This window comes from Nicotiana tabacum, chromosome 19, assembly GCF_000715075.1.
Source record: "Nicotiana tabacum cultivar K326 chromosome 19, ASM71507v2, whole genome shotgun sequence".
Lineage (NCBI taxonomy): Eukaryota > Viridiplantae > Streptophyta > Magnoliopsida > Solanales > Solanaceae > Nicotiana > Nicotiana tabacum.
In genome coordinates, this window is record NC_134098.1 from 47,244,838 (window position 1) to 47,264,790 (window position 19,953).

The window sequence follows — 19,953 nt, forward strand, 5'->3', positions numbered from 1 at the left end:
CGACCAAGCTTACGCGAACGCGGTGAAGATCCTCCATCTCCCAGCTCCCACTCAGCACTACGCGAACGCGAACAGTAACCAAACCAAACCTCAGTGAATGCAAACTCTGAGTCGCCTCCGCGATGAATAAACCACCAATAGCCAAAACACACTTCGCGATCGCGGCTGGACCTTTGCGATCGTGAAGAATACCAGAAGCAACAAGTAACAGCAGAAAATCAGCAATATCAACATGGCCCAAAATGGTCCGAAATCCGTCTAAAACTCACCCGAGCCCTTCGGGACCCTGTCCATATATATCCAATAAGTTCCAAAACACAACACGAACCTGCTCAAGGCCTAAAATCACACATACCAATATCAAAACCACGAATCGCACCTCAAATCAAACTTGATGAACTTTTAAACGTTCAACTTCCAAAACTCGTGCCGAACCATATCAAATCAACTCCGAATGACCTCAAATTTTGCGCACAAATCCCTAATGACATAACGAAGCTATTCCAATTCCCGAAACCACAATCTGAACCCGATATCATCAAAGCCAACTCTCGGTCAAACCTATGAACTTTCAAATTGTCAACTTTCATCAATTAACGCCAAAACCTTCAAGAAACATCCAAATGCAAATCCGAGCATACGCCCAAGTCCAAAATCACCATCCGGACCTAGTGAAACCATCAAGGCTCCGATCTGAGGTCAAATACACAAAAGTCAAACTTGGTCAACTCTTTCAACTTAAAGCTTCTAACATGAGATTCATTCTTTCAAATCAATTCCGAATCACCTAAAAATCAAAATCGACGAATCACACATATGAAGCTACTCAAGACTTCAAACGGCTAAACGGAATGCAATTGCTCAAAACGACTGATTGGGTCGTCACATGTGGAGATCGGTGGTTATGGCGGTTGCTGTACATGGTAGAAAGAGGTGGTGGTGACAGATTATTGTTTTGTGAGATCAGAATTGTCCCTGAATAATACGACATAGAACACTTTTGCCCCTTTTCATAAGTTGATTTTTTTTTTAAGATTCTGTTTGATGGATTTGAAAGTAAGGGCAAATGTGTGCCACTTTTATAACAGTAACGACACAAATGACCTTAACCATTAACCGAGGGCAAAAGTGCCCCGTAACGTATAGTGCAAAGGCAAATTTGATCATTTTCCACTAAATAGTAAACTGCTATCCATTAAAATTTGTTAGAAATATTCAAATAAATTGTGCGTAAATATATTTTGCACTTCGCTCTTAAAATATTCTTATCCATCATTTGAGGATATAACAAGAATTTTTGGAATTTCTCGGAAATTCTTGGCATAGCTAACTGTAGTACAAAGCCAAATTTACTATAAAATCCAACAAGTTTATCGCTCTTAAAGTGCAGATTCATAATAGACATAAGTAGAATTATTGCACATTAAATAACATCAAATACGTTGGGTTTAAAAGATAGAATGTTGCGAGCAGACCAATGCGGTGCGCTTTAGAAGAAGCGTCAATTAGATTAGGCATCAGAATGCACCGGACACTATGATATATCATTAAGACTACAAAAAGGGGAGAAGTGATGTGCATTCTAAATAAAAATTTAAAAAAGCGAAAGAAAACTATAAATGGAGTGACAAATCAAGCTTCTGATCTCTATCCCTTTCATGGTCCTTAACAAAAGCTGGTACGTTCAGATCATCTTCACATTCTTGAAAGAAATCATTATTGTTGCATCTTTGACTAATACTCCTTTGCCATTTTGGGAAACCTTGTTCGTCCCCTTCATACACATACGGATTACTATTACTCAAATAATTCCCATTTCGATAGACCATTGCATTATTTTCAAATCTTGGTGCGCCATTTGATCCAAATCTACTAGTAGAAAATTGCTGCTGCTGAGCAGCTGGAAACTGACAAAAGTTGGCTGCATGAGCAGTTATGTAAAGAGAAGGATGATTTATAAGACCAATTGGATGGTTAGGTGCAAAAACAAGAGGTGCTTGTGGAAGTACTGAAGAGAAGTTAGCAGCATAATGATCATGATGAGATGACATAATTCTCTTGTTTTTTCTTGCTGCTGTCCTTTCTTTCTTGTGAGCATTTTGATGGCCTCCTAAAGCTTGTGAACTATGAAACTTTCTTGAACAATATAAGCATGGAAATGACCTTGTGTTGTTGTCTTCTGAATTATTTGGTTGGACATGGCTTACTTTCTCACTCTCCATATCTGTAAAGTAAATGTCACAATAAAACCTAGTTAGGGATATAAATGAAGAATTAGGAATGACTAGGTTCTGGAATAGTGAAAGAAACAACAACTACTTCTGCATTACAATCCCTAATCATGAGTTGAAGTCAACATATAAAAAATAAAAATAAAAATTAGTAGAATTTTTTGTTATCTTCAAACTTGGATATAAATCTTGGATAGGACTAAAAGGTTCCTGTAAAACATAGGACCAGTAATCTCGGAGGGAGAAATTTAAGATATGAATCTATTTCAAGAAGATTCAACAATTTATATATATATATATAAAGATTATTTTATCCGTATAATTTTTCGGGATTTAATTAAACTCCTTCACTTCAGGTAGCTTTGCCCTTGCATATATATGATTTTTAAAGTAAACGTACTAGCTTGACTAAAAATATACTTCCAAATAAAAGTGGAATAATGAAATAAAGTTATGGTGAAGTACATACAAACCTTGAGAAAAATGAAGACGACTTGCTTTAAGTTGGAGGAGAAGAGCAGAGAGGAAGAAATTAAGGAGAACAGAAAGAAACAAGAATAGAGACTTTTTGAACTTGAGGGTTATGAGTTATGACTACTTATGAAATGATCAAAGAAAGAGGTGGGAAGAGATACACTTTAAGTTCAGAAACTGAGCTTGGGAAATGTGAAGACAGAAATAATGAAGTGGAGTATTAAAAAGTGTGCAAATGGACAGGCACAAGAGGGGTGTATGGGCTTGGGGAACTGAATATAGAGAAGAGATATAAGAGAGAGAGAATTTGAGTAGTAGTAGTAGTAGTAGTAAAAGAAGAGGATAAGTGGGGAGAAAGCAAAGTGTCCTCCAATATGATGATTCTGCATGCTGAGGCAATGGAAGAGATTGGTTAGATCAGAACTCAGCAGACTTATGTTGTATGGGTTGGTTAATTGAATCTTGCCTCCCACCCCTTCTGACAACTTCTACTGCAGGTGCTCTTCAATTAGCTTCACTTCTTTGTCTTTTTTTTCTCACCCAAAAAAATATGAAACTCTCTTAAAAAAGTCTCCTAAATTTTGCAAGTATCTATGCTTTTCTATTCAATAAAATTAGTAAACTTTGCCCTTTTTGTGGGGAAGAGCTTAGTTTTAAAGAAAAAACAATCTTATATAGCCCCATAGAATTGCTCAAGTGATGCTCAATATCGCAAATAGGCGCATAAAGCTTGCTGTGTAAAGTACATTCTTGATAAAGAATTGACTTTTTTGGTTCTCCTGTAAGTACAGCTTGTGTTAGCCTGACAAATAAAAGATACTTTTGTATCAAAAAACAATGGCCAATTCAATATGAATTTTGCTCTTTATATTTGTGCTAATTTTGTACACGTAAATAGAACCTGAGCTATTCATATAGAGTTCGAATTAGATGTTATGAGTTCTGTCTTGTGTTTAGTCTAGATTCACTACTACTGTTCCAAAGTAATAGTATTAAGTTATTACTATGCCCAAAAGCTAGTGCTGCTTGTTCTCTCCAATGGTTTCCTAGCTGACAAAAGCTAGCCACACTAGAGGATTGGGTCAGAATTATGGTCGTTGCCTTCTTTTTTTGATTTATCATCTCTCTTGTTTTTGAATAATGGCCTACGACTGCCCTAAAACTGCTTTTTTCAATAAATAGTGATGGGGAAAAAAAGAGCAACTAGTTCTTCTCTTTGTTTCCCTGCATCACTATCTGACATCCACCGCCAATGGCTATATATGCAACTTGTCCTCCTTCCATCCATTGGCTGCATGTCTTGGGATTTCACGTATATGTCAGCACCCACATACACAAACAATAAAAACAGTGGTCCATGTGTTCACGGACGTGGCGGTTCTCAAAAGTTTTTTCAGCCAACAAATTAAAGTCATATAGTTATTACAAGTGCGTTGACAGTTGTCCACCTTCGCACCGGTGCCGAAATGATAAAATTATACTGTGTAAATAAGAAGGAAAAATAATTCAAATACAAGTGCAACTCTCTCTATTAAATGCTGCAACAAGCCAACAACTGAAAGCTAGTTCGCAGAGCTTTGGGAATAACAAATACAGGATAGTTACGGAACCCCTCCTTGTCGTCATCGTTACTTTTCTGGAAATTGTACTTTCTCGATGGCATGCTGCTATAAATTTTACAACAAACTAAGCCCACCTGAGCAACCAGAAAATCTTGCAAAGGAAACTGTTTTCCAGATTCAGATCAGGAGGGTAAAAAAACATAAACACACTCTAATTTTGGAAAAGACATTCTCCTAAAATGCAAGGACATCCCATGATAAGAAGTCTTAAAACATTACTAGGACAATTTAAAACTGTCATTTACAACATTGATTCATCTTATGATGAACAGGAAATTGAGTGTGTTATATGGAACAATAACAGGTTCTGGCTAGGAGAGGCCAATTGGGTGTATATAAAAATATTCTATAATTACAGGAACAAGGTATAGCTAATAGTGACAGAGAGCCAATTTCATATCTTTATCCACTTTGAGATCTAGGAACAACCGAAGCATCTTCTTATAGAAAACAAACTTGGTGCTGCAGCTATTTGATCAGGGTCAAGCTTTTTGCGTGGAAGATGCTTAAAGAAGGCTTTTACTGCTCCAGTGACCCCATCTTCATTCTCCATCGCCTTAGCCAGCTCAACTGCACGCTCCTTTACCTGTGCGTTATCTCACTAGTTCATTTCGAGAAACAATTCCACCTTCTCAAGTTTCCAAAACATCCAAAATTCTTCAAAATAAAAAAAATAATAGAAAGGAACAAATTTTCAATTCGGTAAACAAGGAATATCCATTTGAATTGATAACCTCACCATTACTCTCAAGTTTCTAGTTATCTAGAGGATAATGCAGTAAGAAACTAAGACCCAAAAGGCCCTTTGAACATAACTTTGGCAAATTAAACTCCAGGATATGGGCTAACTTCATAGTAAAATACTTTTGCTCTTCAATAACTTCAGCAAGCAATTCAGTACATGCGACAAAAATAAATAGCAAAGTACCTTAGGATCAAGCATGAAATTAATTGCATCAACCAGCTTAGGAAGTGAAAATTCATCAATAGGTATAGGTGGAGGGCCTACACCTCTAGCGTGCACCCTTTCCCCCCAAAATGGCTGGTCACCAAAGAAGGGGACAACAGTTGTTGGACACTGTAATCCAAAAATACTGATAAGATACGGTTAGCCAAATAAGCACAAGGAAACGAGAGTAAACAGAAGTAGCTGGAAACATCACCGCAGCCTTAAGACCAGCAGCCGTTGTTCCAGCACCCCCATGGTGCACCTGGAAAGAAAGAGAAAACCGGCCATGTCACTTATCATATGCATGCTAAGCTTGGATAATTCGAATACAAAGCACATAAAAGGGAGTTTGTTAAAGCTTTCAATTGAATGAGGACTAGTGAGAGTGGCCCTTATGAAGCAATAGTGTATTTGGCAGTTGCAAAAAAGTACCAAGCCACCAATTTCCCCACCCAACTGCAACTCCAAGCAGCATAAAATCTTCACTTGAACTGAACTTACAAAGAAGTAACCTATCTTTTTATAATAGACAGGACACCGGGAAAGAGGCAGCACTTCAATCTCGGATCTTGACAAGAGTAAAATAGTTGTGATGAGAGAAAACAGCTAATCAAATTGCTCTTTTTAGCACAAACATCATAAACAAAATTACTTAGTCTAACGCAGCCACCAGGCTTACTAAACATTCTAATCCAAACAATTGTTGTTACATTAACGTTGCATGTTGGCACCACTTGGTCCTGGATCTAACCAATATTTTCCAACTGATGGCTGGAACATCCCAGTGTGGGATTATGTTTGGTCAATAAACCCACCAAACCGACACATACTCACACATCTATAAGTACAAAGGGAGGGAAAGCGGGAAACATATGGAACATAATCAGAGAACTACGCGTGGTCAAAAGCTGTAGACACTATGAAAAAGTGGGCAAGGACGCACACAAGCCCAAAGTCATGTCACAGCATCTTATGTCTCAAGCCCAGGCCATTCCACTCTAATAGTCAAGAATTCATGACGCATACAGTATTAACTAATTAATAACATGATACCATGGGTAATCGATGAATAAAACCAAAGTCCTTATCGATAATCCCACATAAAAACTATGGATAACCAATGAATAAAACTAAGTCAATATTGAAAATCACTTGTCAGTCCTCCGTTTTGCAGTCCGCCTCAACCCTCACCCTCTGCCCCAAGTTTTGTCCTTTGGCCTTATCCTATATTCCTTGAACTTCGTATCCTTATTGGTGCAGAGCTAAAAGTAACAGGAAAGATGTAAACGTAGCAAAAGGCTCACCACTGCAGAACATTGTAAGAAAAGCCAATCATGGGGACAATTATCGAGCAAGTATACAGAATCCTTTGGTTCAGCCACTGGGTACAGAACAAAAAAAGGTATTAGCTGAGTTCCACCTATAAAATTACATGAGTTACATACACAAAAGTAAATAAAAAGATAAATAAATAAACTGCCTATTCTTACACTAGAATAATAAACAGAATTCCTAAATCCAGAAATGGAACTTACAATTGCCAAGGCCACCCCAGCCTTTGTTGATGATCCCCCTTTGTCCAGTGAGTTCTAATGCTTCAACAATTACTTGGGTCATTTTCTCTGGCTCTTGAACAGGCTGAGATTGTACAAATAAGTTAAAGTTAGAGATGGATACTAAAGAAATCTAAAGCTTGGACTCTGGGATATCAAAACATTAAGTATATCAAATGCAGCACTACTATAGTTTGACCAATATTTAGCATTATCTAAATTATATCTGAAGACAACGAATGTAATTTGTATGTACATGCTAACACAGATCCCTTCCTAGAGAATTTGCAATTGTTTTAAATAGCTTTTGATATAACACTTGTTAGGATAACATTTGACAGGAATTTGATGTTTCAGACAAAAAATGAGTTCAAAGAGTAGAGCATAGAATAGGACATTCTACATATAGCTATTTTAGCAGTCACAGGTACAAAAATTGCTTCACAGGTACAAAATTTGACAATGATAACTAATCATCAGGTGCAAACTGCAAGGGTACTAGAAACAAGGAGACACCGTTCCGCTTTTTTCTCAAAATTCTCAGGGACAAGCAAAGAAGGAATCTATGGTTACATGGAGAGAAACTTTTAGTTTCTTTATTTTACTTCTCTTTTAAAGCGAAGATGAGGAGGAAGAGGAGAAGATGAATGAGCAGAAAGCAAATATGGTCAAAAATGAGGATCCGGTAACTCACAAGACTACCAAACCCAATGTAAATAGGTTTCTGACCAGCTTTCAGCCAATTTACTAGTGATTCTGGAGGTTCATAACCCGATGCAAGATCGAGGAAGCAAAATCCCACCACATCAACCTTAGGTCCCCAATCTGCAAAAGTGGAACTATATAAAGAAAAAGTTGCAACTTTTAAAACAAGAATGCATCTGATAAGACTTAGGGAATACAAATTTCTTCTAAGTTAATGCCGGGAAGCTAAAGGACTTCCTCTATCAGATTAACAGACATCTGAATAATTACCTTTTGGTTTAGGTACAAGGTGAGGACTCCAAATATATCCATGCGGGATATCCAACTCAGAGCCTTGGGAACCGCTTAAATATGTGACTGGTCTTAGTTTCAGTTTTCTTTTCCTGGTATCATTTATCATATCACGTATTCCTAGCCAAATCAAGGAGTCAACAATCTGATACGACAGCTGCACAATTCAAAAAAGAGCAAATATAAACAAAAAACAACCTTCGTTTTTTATCTTTTTAGTCGGGTGGGGTGGGAAAGGGGAGGGAGCAAGGCAATGTCAAAGGAAAAGGCAACACTAGATGCAAAGTGCAGATGTTAGAATCCAACTCACCCTATATCCAGCAGGTTGTTTAACGCGGGACAATGGATGAGGAAATTCGCTAGTTGGCCTGGTACAAAAAGATAATAGCGTTTACTTACTAACATAAAGTCCAGATCTAACATTTCAATAGGACATGTAAATAGAAATGAATAGAATGAATAACGAAATAGCTTCGTAATTCTCCATTACCCAAGCAAGACTTACGTCCATGGCATTGTAAAGAAAATATGAATTGGGATTTTCAGTGCTTCTGCAACATGTGTATGCCCTGAAATTAAGATTTCCAGGTTAGCAATAGAAACTATTATTTCACCATTCCCACAAGCACGTACATCCAACGTATTTGATTAGCATAAAAGCTTTGAGAAGAACCTCAATCAAAGTCCGAAATGAACTTGACAAGCCATTACTAACAGAAATTTGACTGGAGTTGAGTCCTCCAAGACAAGTTGAAATGGTATTTTATGAGGCAAGAAAACTAAGCCAAGCATACAGAACACATCTAGCACATCCTAGTAAAATTGGAAACTGTTTCCTTTTCACTTGTAAGATCATGCCCGACAAGCATGAACGTCGAATATCAAACTAGAATCAACTCTATTAGCCGAAAACCAACACAACCACCCTCAAGATCCATTCCAAAACCTTTAGTGAGCTGGCTAAAATTCGTGCAGGTCAATTGTGAAAGTAACCATTCAACAACTACGCTTCAAACAAAATGACACAGAGTCGACAGCTTTTCTGGTCCTTAAATAGAATTGCTATATTTACGGATCTGAAAGTAAAATATATTATAGTATATGCTTGAATAAAGAAAAATTTCCAAGTTTAAATGAATTTGCACATATCTAACTACACTTCATGGGTCATCAAAGTTACTAACCAAAACCAATTGCCAGATAATATGAATGGTGCTTTTTCTATATATCAAAATAGACTCTAAATGAACACTAATGGAGCATAAAAATCTGGTCACAATCTCCTACGTCCTGCTAACAATTTTAATATACACGATACAGTGCAAGAAATAACTCAATTCATTGAGATAGTAAGTTATAGTAAAAGATTTCCCAATGAAGTAGGAGTCAGTCTCTTCTCCACTGACTACATTATACAAATAAGAAACACTCTCTGAATTTGTTTTCCGCACATGGCAAAGTAAGGCTGCGTACATCATACCCTCAATTCTTTGAGATAGTAAGTTATAGTAAAAGATTTCCCAATGAAGTTGGAGTCAGTCTCTTCTCCACTGACTACATTATACAAATAAGAAATACTCTCTGAAATTTTTTCCCGCACATGGCAAAGTAAGGCTGCGTACATCATACCCTCCCCAGACCCCACTTGTGGGATTATACTGGGTTGTTGTTGTTGTTGTTGTCGTACATGGCAAAGTAAAAGGCAGACCACAAGCTTGACTACAGGAGCAGAGCTCACTACTACGTAAGGTAATATAATTAGGATTCTCTCTGAGAATTATCTTATTTCCCCTTGCCAAAGTTGAGAAAAGCACAATGTTTTCTGAGACTATGTGGCTGAAAATACTAGCCTAATCTGTAAAGTGCTGGAGCAAAATCTTCCATTTCATTTCTGGGTTTCGTTTCATTTATGGTTTATAAAGACTCGGATTTTCTAAAGAAATCGTGCACGATGTGGATAGACGCTCTCTTCTCTCTTACGAGCTTATATCTATTTCTCTCTCTTCGACACTTTTTTTTGACCGTTACTTCCAGCGCCGGCTCCGGCGTGACGGGCAGTCCAGGTAAGCCCCACACCCCCCTATCTCTCCTCTCTCTCTATTATAACTCTCTACCCCCTCTCTTTATTCCCCTTTCCTCTTCTCCCCCTTCTTAACCTAGCAGCAGATTTCCGGCGAGCCCTCCAGCACCGGCAAACTCCTCCCACGCCGGCGCCGTTCCTTCTGTCTTCTCTTCTTTATACCTTTCTCTGCCCGTTGTGTCTCTGCTCCGTCGCTGTTCTCCGATGACATTAGTCCGGTCCGGCGAGTTCAATTGGGCCACCACTAGATCCGTGTACCACCAGTGGTGAAGGTGACAGCCCTACCATCATCTATTTTTTTGGTCCCATGGTGTGTTGTGAGTGCTGCAGGTACCATTTTTGTGGCTGTTTGGTGACGGGAGGGAGGCGCACGCGCAAAAGCAGCATAGCAGGTCGGTTGGCAGGAACAACGGCAGAACATCGGGTTCCACAGCATCGGGAGTATACCAAGTCGAAAGTCCAGGTTATATTTGCGGGAATTGGTACCTCCCGGCTCTTGTATCTCTCTCTCTCCTGTGTTAGTTGATCTGTTGCCGTAGTAGTACGTAATTAGTATAGTCATTTTAGTAGTGGACCTATATTCCTATTTTTTCATAGACTTCCGTAGGTATAGCGGTTGTGGTTTGTAATAGCAGTGTAGGGTCATGTCCTCGGGGAGGGCGGGTGGCCGGGCAGGGGTTAGGGCAAGGGTCAGGGGGTGTAACGGGGCCAAAGGGGATAAGGGGAACAAGGGAGCCTATAGGTTGAGAATTGGATCGTGGAATATAGGAACATTGACGGGTAAGTCTATAAAGCTGGCGACGATTCTCCAAAAAAGGAAGGTCAGTATAGCTTGTGCTCATGAGACTAGGTGGGTAGGATCGAAAGCGAGGAATGCCGACGGGTATAAGTTGTGGTACTCCGGAGCCGTGAAGGGCAAGAACGGAGTGGGTATTTTGATGGATAGGGAGCTTAGAGAGTCAGTGGTAGAGGTTAGGCGTGTGAGTGACAGATTGATGACGATTAAGTTAGTAGTTGGAGGCTCTGAATGTCATTAGCGCTTACGCGCCGCAAGCGGGCTTGGACGAGGAGGTTAAAAGGCGCTTTTGGGAGGCGTTGGATGAGGTGGTGCGGGGTACTCCGCTTACGGAGAAGTTATTTATAGGAGGGGATTTCAATGGGCATATTGGGTTGTCTGCTGGTGGCTATGGTGAGGTGCACGGTGGCTTCGGCTTTGGGGTTAGGAACGGAGGAGGTACTTCACTGTTGGATTTCGCTAGAGCTTTTGAGTTGGTGATCGTGAACACTATTTTTCCAAAGAGGGAGGAGCATTTGATTACTTTCCGGGGTATGGTGGCTAAGACTCAGATTGATTATCTTTTCCTCAGGAGGTGCGATAAGGGGTTGTGCGAGGATTGTAAGGTGATCCCGAGTGAGAACCTCGAGACACAGCATAGGCTATTGGTGATGGACGTCGGTATTTTGATAAAGAGGAAAAAGAGGTTTGTACGGGGTCAACCGAGGATCAGGTGGGGAGTCTTGACTAAGGATAATGCGCAGGAGTTGGAGGGGAGGTTGGCGGCTATGGGAGCCTGGAAGAATGGTGGGGATACCAGCGTTATGTGGACAGCGTCGGCGGACTGTATAAGGGAGGCGGTGAGAGAGGTGTTAGGCGTTTCGAACGAATACTCAAGCGGGCACCGAGGCGACTGGCGGTGGAATGACGTGGTCCAGAGTAAAGTGGAAGCAAAGAAAGCGGCTTACCTTAAGTTAGTGGAGAGCACCGACGAGGAGCAGAGGAGAGCGAACAGAGAAAGATATAAGGAAGCTAGGAGGGAGGCGAAATTAGCGGTCAAGTTGGTTAAGACTGCTACGTTTGGGTGGTTGTATGAGGAACTGGGGGTAATGGTGGGGACAAGAAGTTATTTCGGCTGGCCAAAACGAGAGAGAGGAAGGCCCGTGATCTGGATCAAGTGAGGTGCATCAAAGATGAGGAAGGTCGTGTATTGATGGAAGAGGCCCAGATTAAACAGAGATGGCAGTCGTACTTTCATAGACTTCTGAATCAAGAGGGGGACGAAAACATCGTGTTAGGGGAATTGGGGCACTCTGAGAGTCACCAAGACTTTAGGTACTGTAGGCGTATTAAGGTGGAGGAGGTCGTGGGAGCAATGCGTTAGATGAGCCGGGGCAAAGCGACCGGACCAGACGAGATTCCAGTATAATTTTGGAGGTATGTGGGTAGAGAAGGCTTGGAGTGGTTGACTGAGCTATTTAATGTTATTTTCAGGACGAAATGGATGCCAGATGAGTGGAAGTGGAGTAAGATGATCCCGCTGTACAAGAACAAAGGGGATATCCAAAATTGTAACAACTATAGGGGTATTAAGTTACTAAGCCATACCATGAAAGTTTGGGAGAGGGTGGTGGAAGGGAGGGTAAGGAGGGCGGTGTCTATATCAGAAAATCAGTTCGGGTTCATGCCGGATCGTTCTACTACGGAAGCTATCCACCTTATCAGGAGGTTGGTGGAACAGTACAGAGATAGGAAGAGGGATTTGCACATGGTGTTTATTGATCTAGAGAATGAGTATGACAAGGTCCCTAGGAACGTTCTTTGGAGATGCCTGGAGGTGAAAGGTGTGCCGGTAGCTTATATTAGGGCGATAAAGGATTTGTATGATGGAGCTAAGACTCGGGTTAGAATTGTGGGAGATAATTCAAAGCCTTTTTCGATGGTTATGGGGTTACACCAAAGATGTGCGCTCAGCCCGTTCTTATTTGCCCTGATGATGGACGCACTGATACACCATATTCAAGGGGAGGTGCCATGGTGTATGTTGTTCGCTGATGATATAGTTCTGATTGATGAGACGAGAGGCGACGTTAATGAGAGACCGGAGGTATGGAGGCAGGTCCTGGAGTCTAAAGATTTCAAGTTGAGTAGGACCAAGGCGAAATATTTGGAGTGCAAGTTCAGCGATGTGTCGGGGGAAGCGAACGTGGAGGTGAGACTTGACTCGCAAGTCATCCCTAAGAGAGAGAGTTTCAAGTACCTAGGGTCAATTATCTAAGGAGATGGGGAGATCGACGGGGATGTCACGCACCGTATCGGGGTGGGGTGGATGAAATGGAGGTTAGCGTCTGGAGTCCGGTGTGACAAGAAGGTGCCACTGAAACTTTAAGGTAAGTTCTATAGAGCGGTGGTTAGACCGGCCATGCTGTATGGGACCGAGTGTTGGCCAGTCAAGAATTCTCATATCCAGAAAATGAAAGTAGCCGAAATAAGAATGTTGAGATGGATGTGCGGGCACACTAGGCTGGATAAGATTAGAAATGAAGATATTCGAGAGAGGGTAGGCGTGGCTCCCATGAACTGAGGGTGGGCGTGGCTCCCATAGACGACAAGATGCGGGAAGCGAGGCTTAGATGGCTCGGGCACGTGCGGAGGAGGAGTCTAGATGCCCCGATTAGGAGGTGTGAACGGTTGGCTTTGATAGGTACGAGGAGAGGTAGAGGGGCAGCCTAAGAAGTATTGGGGCGAGGTGATCAGGCAGGCAGAACATGGCGCAACTTCAGATTTCCGAGGACATGGCCCTGGATAGGGAGGTGTGGAGGTCGAGCATTAGGGTTGTAGGTTAGGGGGTAGTTGAGCGTTTTTTTTCCTCGTTGTTCCGGCTAGTCTGATAGTGTTTTGTCTAGGACTGCTAGCGGTTTTTGTTTCATCACACTATTTTTATTTTTATTTTCAATTTTTATTATTACCATAATTATTGCCCTTCCACTTATTTGTTGTCTCTTACGGTGTTGATATTATTTGCCTGGTTTCTGTTGTTAATACAGATCTTTTGTCTCTGAGCCGAGGGTCTCCCGGAAACAGCCTCTCTACCCCTCCGGGGTAGGGGTAAGGTCTGCGTACACTCTACCCTCCCCAAACCCCACTAGTATGATTATTACTGGGTTGTTGTTGTTGTAGTATTTTCTAAAGAAATCTTCATGCAAATCACATCACAAAACAATCAGCAAAAAGTTAAAATTGGCTATTATGAGAATAGGAATGAAAAGCATCTAATATGCGTATTAACAAGGAAATGAGTAAGTAAAATGGTACAGAATGAACAAATTACTAATCTTACCATATGCTGGAGGATTAGCAATAATAGCATCTGCTTTAAAGGGTACCCCAGTATCCTTATCAGGTTCTATGCAAGGTGAGTGTAGAGAATTTATAATATCCTTCAACTGGTTTCTCTGAACAGGAATTTCTGAGGGTCCAGAAGGTAAGAATCCCTTGTTTTTAACCATATCTACAATCAAGAGAAAGAAAATTGAGTCAAATCAAAAAAGAACTTTTGAACTTAATGACTATTACGAATAAATGCTCCCATCGCTAGTGATGAAATTTGAAGCGACCAGTAACTAGTGATATTCAAGCATCTAAAAACATTCTTTGCAACAGCTTAGAGAGAAACCACATATTCTCATGTATCTACAAACCCAGAGAACAAAGCACTTCAGCTGATGTGCAAGATGCATGGAAACAATTCTTATACTCTTCTATAATACTAATCCTCAATGTATGCCCCAATAGCATTCACAAAACAAGATTCTTACAGGCAAAGTAATCTAAGTGCAAGTATGAAGTCTTTCAATCTTCAGTTGTACAAGGAAAAAGTGATTATCCAATAGAGCAAATGACTTTTTAGCAAGTATAAGAAACAATGAACGATGGACTTCTTCTTTCAGATTGTTTCTTCTTTTTTTTCCTTTCTTTTTTGTGTTTTGGTTTCAAATTGGAGATTTAAAGCCCTTTGCAGCAGGTAGCCAAGTTTAACATATGATCCTTAAAAATGCAAAAGGAATCACACTAGTTAACCCCATCACTATTAATAGGCAACAAGAATTGAAGCGCTTCCAAGCAATTCAGATGTAGTCTTTCGACATTAACCAATGAATGCATATACGTAATGAATTTTCTCTTATGACAATTAAACATCAAAGTTTTCCACAACTATGTTAACCAATCACACGTTGGTTATCCCGCACTTGTTTCAGGTTAACTGAGTTACAAAGATAATGATGACTGTATCACACACAATGTTTTGCAAACATTTAAAAGAGTAAACATCCATCTAGAAATGCAGAGTATTAGATAAAGTACAAGCAAGACACTAAACCCACATGAGATTGTTCAGTTTCAGAACAAACAGGAACTTAGGAACATACATCCAGCCAAAACTTTTGGATCACCCCCAAGAGGATAGAACTCCAACCCAGCGGTTAGGACAAACTCCTTGAAATTTGCATGGGTTGCCAGCCTCACTCGATGACCAAAATCCTGCATCAGCAGTTCTGTCAACAAACTAGCATAGACCAAAAGAAACGCTTTTAGCTATGACAATGAACAATCATAGACAAGTATAAAGCAAGAGATAAATCATCATAAGATCCGGCTTCTTAGAGAAGATTAGCATATTATAAGAAGCAAAGGTTTGCAACTGCAAAGGAAACAACTACTCTTCTAATCCATTGACCACCAAAAGTGGAACACCATTAATTCAAGACCTATCAAAGAGAAAGGGTTCTCAAGAGAAAATCAAAATAACCGTCCTAATACAAGTCAGAGGGAACACTGGCATTTACAGGTATCAAGGGTGCCCATCGACATCGTAATAAAGTGTAGCTTCGTAACTCCATGGCTTTAAGATTTAGAGTTACAAACTACAGCTACAAGCGCAAATGTTCCATCAGCGAAAAGACAATGCCATCTCAATTTCAGCTCCTACTTTTAGCAGAGCATCTCATAGCAAGAAGAGCATAATTTGAGACATAATCCATTTAATAAGAAAGAAAATGGCCTGGTCTTATAAATCATCCGTAATAATTTACTAGAATGAAACAAGAAAAATCAGAAAGAGGGAAGGTAACATCACAAACTGAGTCATTGAGTTCTTGATCACTGGTTTTCTCCAGCTTTGGGAAAATTCTAGTTTTATTCACCAAATGATTAGAGGCATTACAAATTAAAACTGTAAAAGTGAAATGACTAGGACTGTAACACATAACAAAAAGAGGATACTGGAAAGTTAAAGAAAAAAGTGGCCTTATAGGTTTCCAATGTAGAAGTCAAGTCAAAGAGAAAAAGACACACTGCTCAAAGAGTTGCAAGCCTGTTTCACCAATTTAACATGACAAAGTACATATGTAAATAGTGTAAAATGTGGAAACAGCTTGCAGATATAAAATCTGAGATTGCAAATTGATGTCAGGTACCTGCAAACGTTTGCCAATTGCAATAAAAGGTTGCACATCGCCACGTGTTCCAACAATAAGCATTACAATCTGTATTGGGGGAATATATTGTAGTTCTGTTGCATCAAGAGGCTCATCGTCAACTTCATTAGAGACACTTTCAGATTCAACTCCAAGCACTCTGGATTCTACGTCACCTGGAATCTCAAATTCTACAGTTCCATCATCTTTGACAGTAGCTATTCTCTTCAACAATTTGAGCTGCAGTATTTTTACGTGGGTAACAAGCATCGATATAATGTAAATTAGGTGAACAGTTTATCCATCCTTGGGTGATAAAAAAATTCAACAATATGAAACATCAACAATGACTAAACCAAATGGTATGATTTTCTAGAGGTGCCAAATCTAGCCCAAAGAGGTAATCCCCCAACTCGCCTAAGTTTGGACAAGTTGCGTTAAGAATATATTCATCGGTCAAATAGAGTAATGTGCAAATTGACCTACCTAATAGCTTGTGTCAATTTGGGCAACCAAGTCCCATAAGAAAACTTTACCAAAACTGTACCTTCTTTTCATTGTTTACTTTGTTATATATGTTTTTCTACTCTCCACTTTCACACGCTTTATCTTTCTATAAGAAAAGAATAGATCTTTTTGGGTTTTTAATTAATAAAAGTATAGAAAATGACAGAATGGTTTTGAGTTGCACGGTGTTGGGTTATGACCCATTGTTTTGCCCAAATTGACTCGACGCATCTTGATGCAAATAATCTGGACGGGGTTAGATCACGGCCATTTATTGACTAAACCCATTTTGACCTATCCAAATTTAGCCTAACATGCCCATTTGACACCCCATATATGTTACTTGGAGATGATAACAAAACATGCTTTTCACTGAAAATGAAAATTTATCAAGATAGGTAAATCTTATCAGGTGATTTAGATAGAAAGTGAAACTAATTTCCACGAAGAGATAACAGAAAAAAGTAAAAAATTGTAGAATTAACAAGTTTTATTAAATGTAATGGAGAGCAGAGAGAAAGGATTACCAGAAGCCAAAACCAAAACAAAAAAAAATTATAAATATGAAACATGACGTGATAGGATGATTTCATCATGAATTATACCTTCTGCTGTTCACTAATTTTGTCATCAAAAATTTTTGCTGTGTCTTGAGCAAATTGACTGTTATGTCTAGATGTCTCGGTTTTTGATCTCCCCAACTTAAGATGACCTGAATGTGATTCTGATTTATCAGAACTAAAAATTCCGCGAGGCGTTGTATTTACTCTTGCAACTTCCATCCCAGCAGTTCCTAGCATTATATATCACACACTTACAGTTAGCATACAGGACGGCCTGCTTCAAAAGCATCCGAATTCACTTTAAATCAATAGCATTTTACGTCTATTACATGCATACAGTCAGTCTAGTGTGTTTATACATAAAACAGAAGTAGAATGTTGGTACTACGAATTTTTGTTGTTTCCGCTGAGTTGATTTGATGACAACACTTAAGTTCAATTATTCAAACTGTTCAAACTTGCTCCACATTGTTTGCTTATCACTGATAAAGTTGACAATTCCAGAACTAAGTTAATATTTTTTGTATTAAAATGTAACTCAGAAACTGTACGAAAAATATTTTTAAAAAACATTTAAATATTGATCAAAATTCAAAAGACTGAAACATTTTGGAACTGGCCGAATTTATTTACTTCAAATCCTGTTCAGACAGCATCTCGGTAAACTACACAATTTCCGTTAGAAAGAAAAACAAAACCTGAAGAGTCACTGACGCCATTGGAAACTGAACCGCCAGCTACTTTTCCGCTATCCAGCTCAGCAACAGCAACAGCACCACAACCATTACCATCGCCATTTTCATCTACAGTATCTTTCTCTAGGGACACGGATACTTCGCCGGAACTAGAAGATGAGCTCGCCGAACCTAAATTCAGCGAAGACTCCGCCATCTGTGGCTTCACCACCTCTGGCGAACTCTGTTTCTTCTGATCCAGTCTCGCAACTTTTCCAAACTCTAATATCTGCTAGCAAACAGAGAGAATCTAGCACAAAGAGATTAATTGCTGAATTGAAGGGTTGGAGAGAAGAGAGAGGAGAGAAAGAGAAGCCAAGTTGGGAGGAATTAGAATCGAGCGCAGAGGATTTAATCACATCAAACAGCAACGGGCGAATAGGAAATGAATGAGAGATATTTTGAAAAATGGTCTCTTCTTCTGCAAGAAGCAAGGGCCGACCCGTAAACCGTAATGTATGTTCCTCGTGAGTAGTGGGACGCCTGGAATCCCGTTACTGTCAGAAATCGTAGTCTAAAGTTCCAAGTGTCCGGCGCGTTTTCTAGATTTATGGTCAATTATACCCCTCTATTATTCTGTCCACCTAGTTTCTTGTCAACTCTCTTCTTCTCCCTTACTTAAAAGTTAAAGGCAGAATAGCGTGACAAATACTTGTAATTGGTGGTATTTGTCATCTCGATCTCTGTGTTCAAAGTAGTTTTATTCGGATATGAACTCAGTCAAAAATATGTGTACTTATGTCATTTATTTTGCTGAGTCAAAAAAATAAATGGTTACACGCTCTAAAAATGAGAGTGAATATATTAATTTTGATTTAAAAATATTAAAAATCATTAAAAAAAATAATCATAAAAAGAAAAAAAGCAAAATAATAAAAAGAGTAAAATAATTGTCCAACCCAAGCAGATCCCAACACCTTCCTTGTCCCTGTTCTTTCCATCTTCTTCTCCCCCTCCTCCTTCCTATCATAACCCCTCCCCCCCCCCCCTTTCCCTTCTGCCCTTTGTGGATAATAGTATAAGAAGGAGAAGAATTTTCTTTTAGGACAGCTAAATAAACAAATTTGTTAAAGGGGTTAGATTTTCTAAAGATATCAAGAAGTCATGAAAATGTGAAGTAATTTTTCTATGATTTTTTCTACGACCGTGACTATCAGTCCATGGTAGTCATGGGTTTTCCAAAAGAGTTTGCTCGTTGGTTGTTTCCCCTTTTGTATCTTTGTACTTGAGAGTTACTTTATGGAAGCCTATAAATTTCAACATTACTATGGTGATATGAATTTTACCTGTAATAGTGAGAGCAAGGACATAGAGCAAGATATAATTTTTTTATGAAAATTGAAGAGTTTTATATATGAGTTAGGGTTTAAGATTGTGCTTGGCAATAAGGAAAGAGAGCAAAACGGTAGAGGCGACCCTAAGATTTTTCGGTTGTTTCCGGTGATAAGGGTCGCCGACAGCATAGGAAGATGGGGATAGATTTAAAATATTTTTTAAAAAGTAATATTTATATATATGTGTGTGTGTGTGTGTGTGTGTGTGTCTTTTTCAGGACCCGAGGAAGGGGGGATCCTTGGGAGTGGACGTGAGGACAAGGGGCTCTACAAAACATCCTTGAGTCCGACTCAAGCGAGTGAGTGGAAGGCGTGGCAAGAGAGCGAGTTCGACTCGCGAACGATCAGCTATGGCATTAATTTATCTAGTGCGGACATGAAATTTTCTCCACGTTAGGTGAGTGAGCAACACTTAATGCTGGAGGGTTTAAAATATATATTTTGACTGAGTTCAAGTGTCTAAATGAAACTTCATTGAATACAGAGATGGGGATGACAAACACGAACAAATACAGATGTCTATCAAGCTATTCTGATAGAAACCCAACTTTGCAATATTCTTCATTCCTTTTGTAAAATATATTCTTTATTGCTAAAGTATTCAGAGTCCATTTCGAAAGACAATTAATAATCTCTCAAACTCTACATTTATATGGGA

At 39.4% G+C, this 19,953-nt stretch overlaps 2 protein-coding genes across 3 annotated transcripts; both read right to left on the reverse strand.

Moving 5' to 3' along the window:
* Nucleotides 1–1,613: 1,613 nt before the first annotated feature.
* LOC107786962 (uncharacterized) lies at nt 1,614–2,222 on the reverse strand. Its single transcript, XM_016608475.2, has one exon. It carries the CDS (start codon nt 2,220–2,222, stop codon nt 1,614–1,616), a length of 609 nt encoding a protein of 202 aa, XP_016463961.2.
* Nucleotides 2,223–4,522: 2,300 nt separating this feature from the next.
* LOC107786966 (sterol 3-beta-glucosyltransferase UGT80A2) lies at nt 4,523–19,141 on the reverse strand. Of its 2 annotated transcripts, XM_016608483.2 has the most exons (15): nt 17,926–19,141; nt 17,270–17,457; nt 16,334–16,397; nt 16,158–16,252; nt 15,111–15,222; nt 14,021–14,191; nt 8,331–8,394; nt 8,136–8,193; nt 7,805–7,982; nt 7,524–7,654; nt 6,812–6,914; nt 6,581–6,657; nt 5,491–5,538; nt 5,256–5,405; nt 4,523–4,913 (listed from the first exon to the last, which is right to left on the reverse strand). In XM_016608483.2, exons 1-15 carry the CDS (start codon nt 18,116–18,118, stop codon nt 4,746–4,748), a joined length of 1,800 nt encoding a protein of 599 aa, XP_016463969.1. In that variant the 5' UTR covers nt 18,119–19,141; the 3' UTR covers nt 4,523–4,745. The 2 variants fall into 2 exon arrangements, with proteins under 2 accessions (XP_016463969.1, XP_016463968.1); XM_016608482.2 differs by having other exon boundaries at nt 16,158–16,397; nt 17,926–18,679.
* Nucleotides 19,142–19,953: the final 812 nt, after the last annotated feature.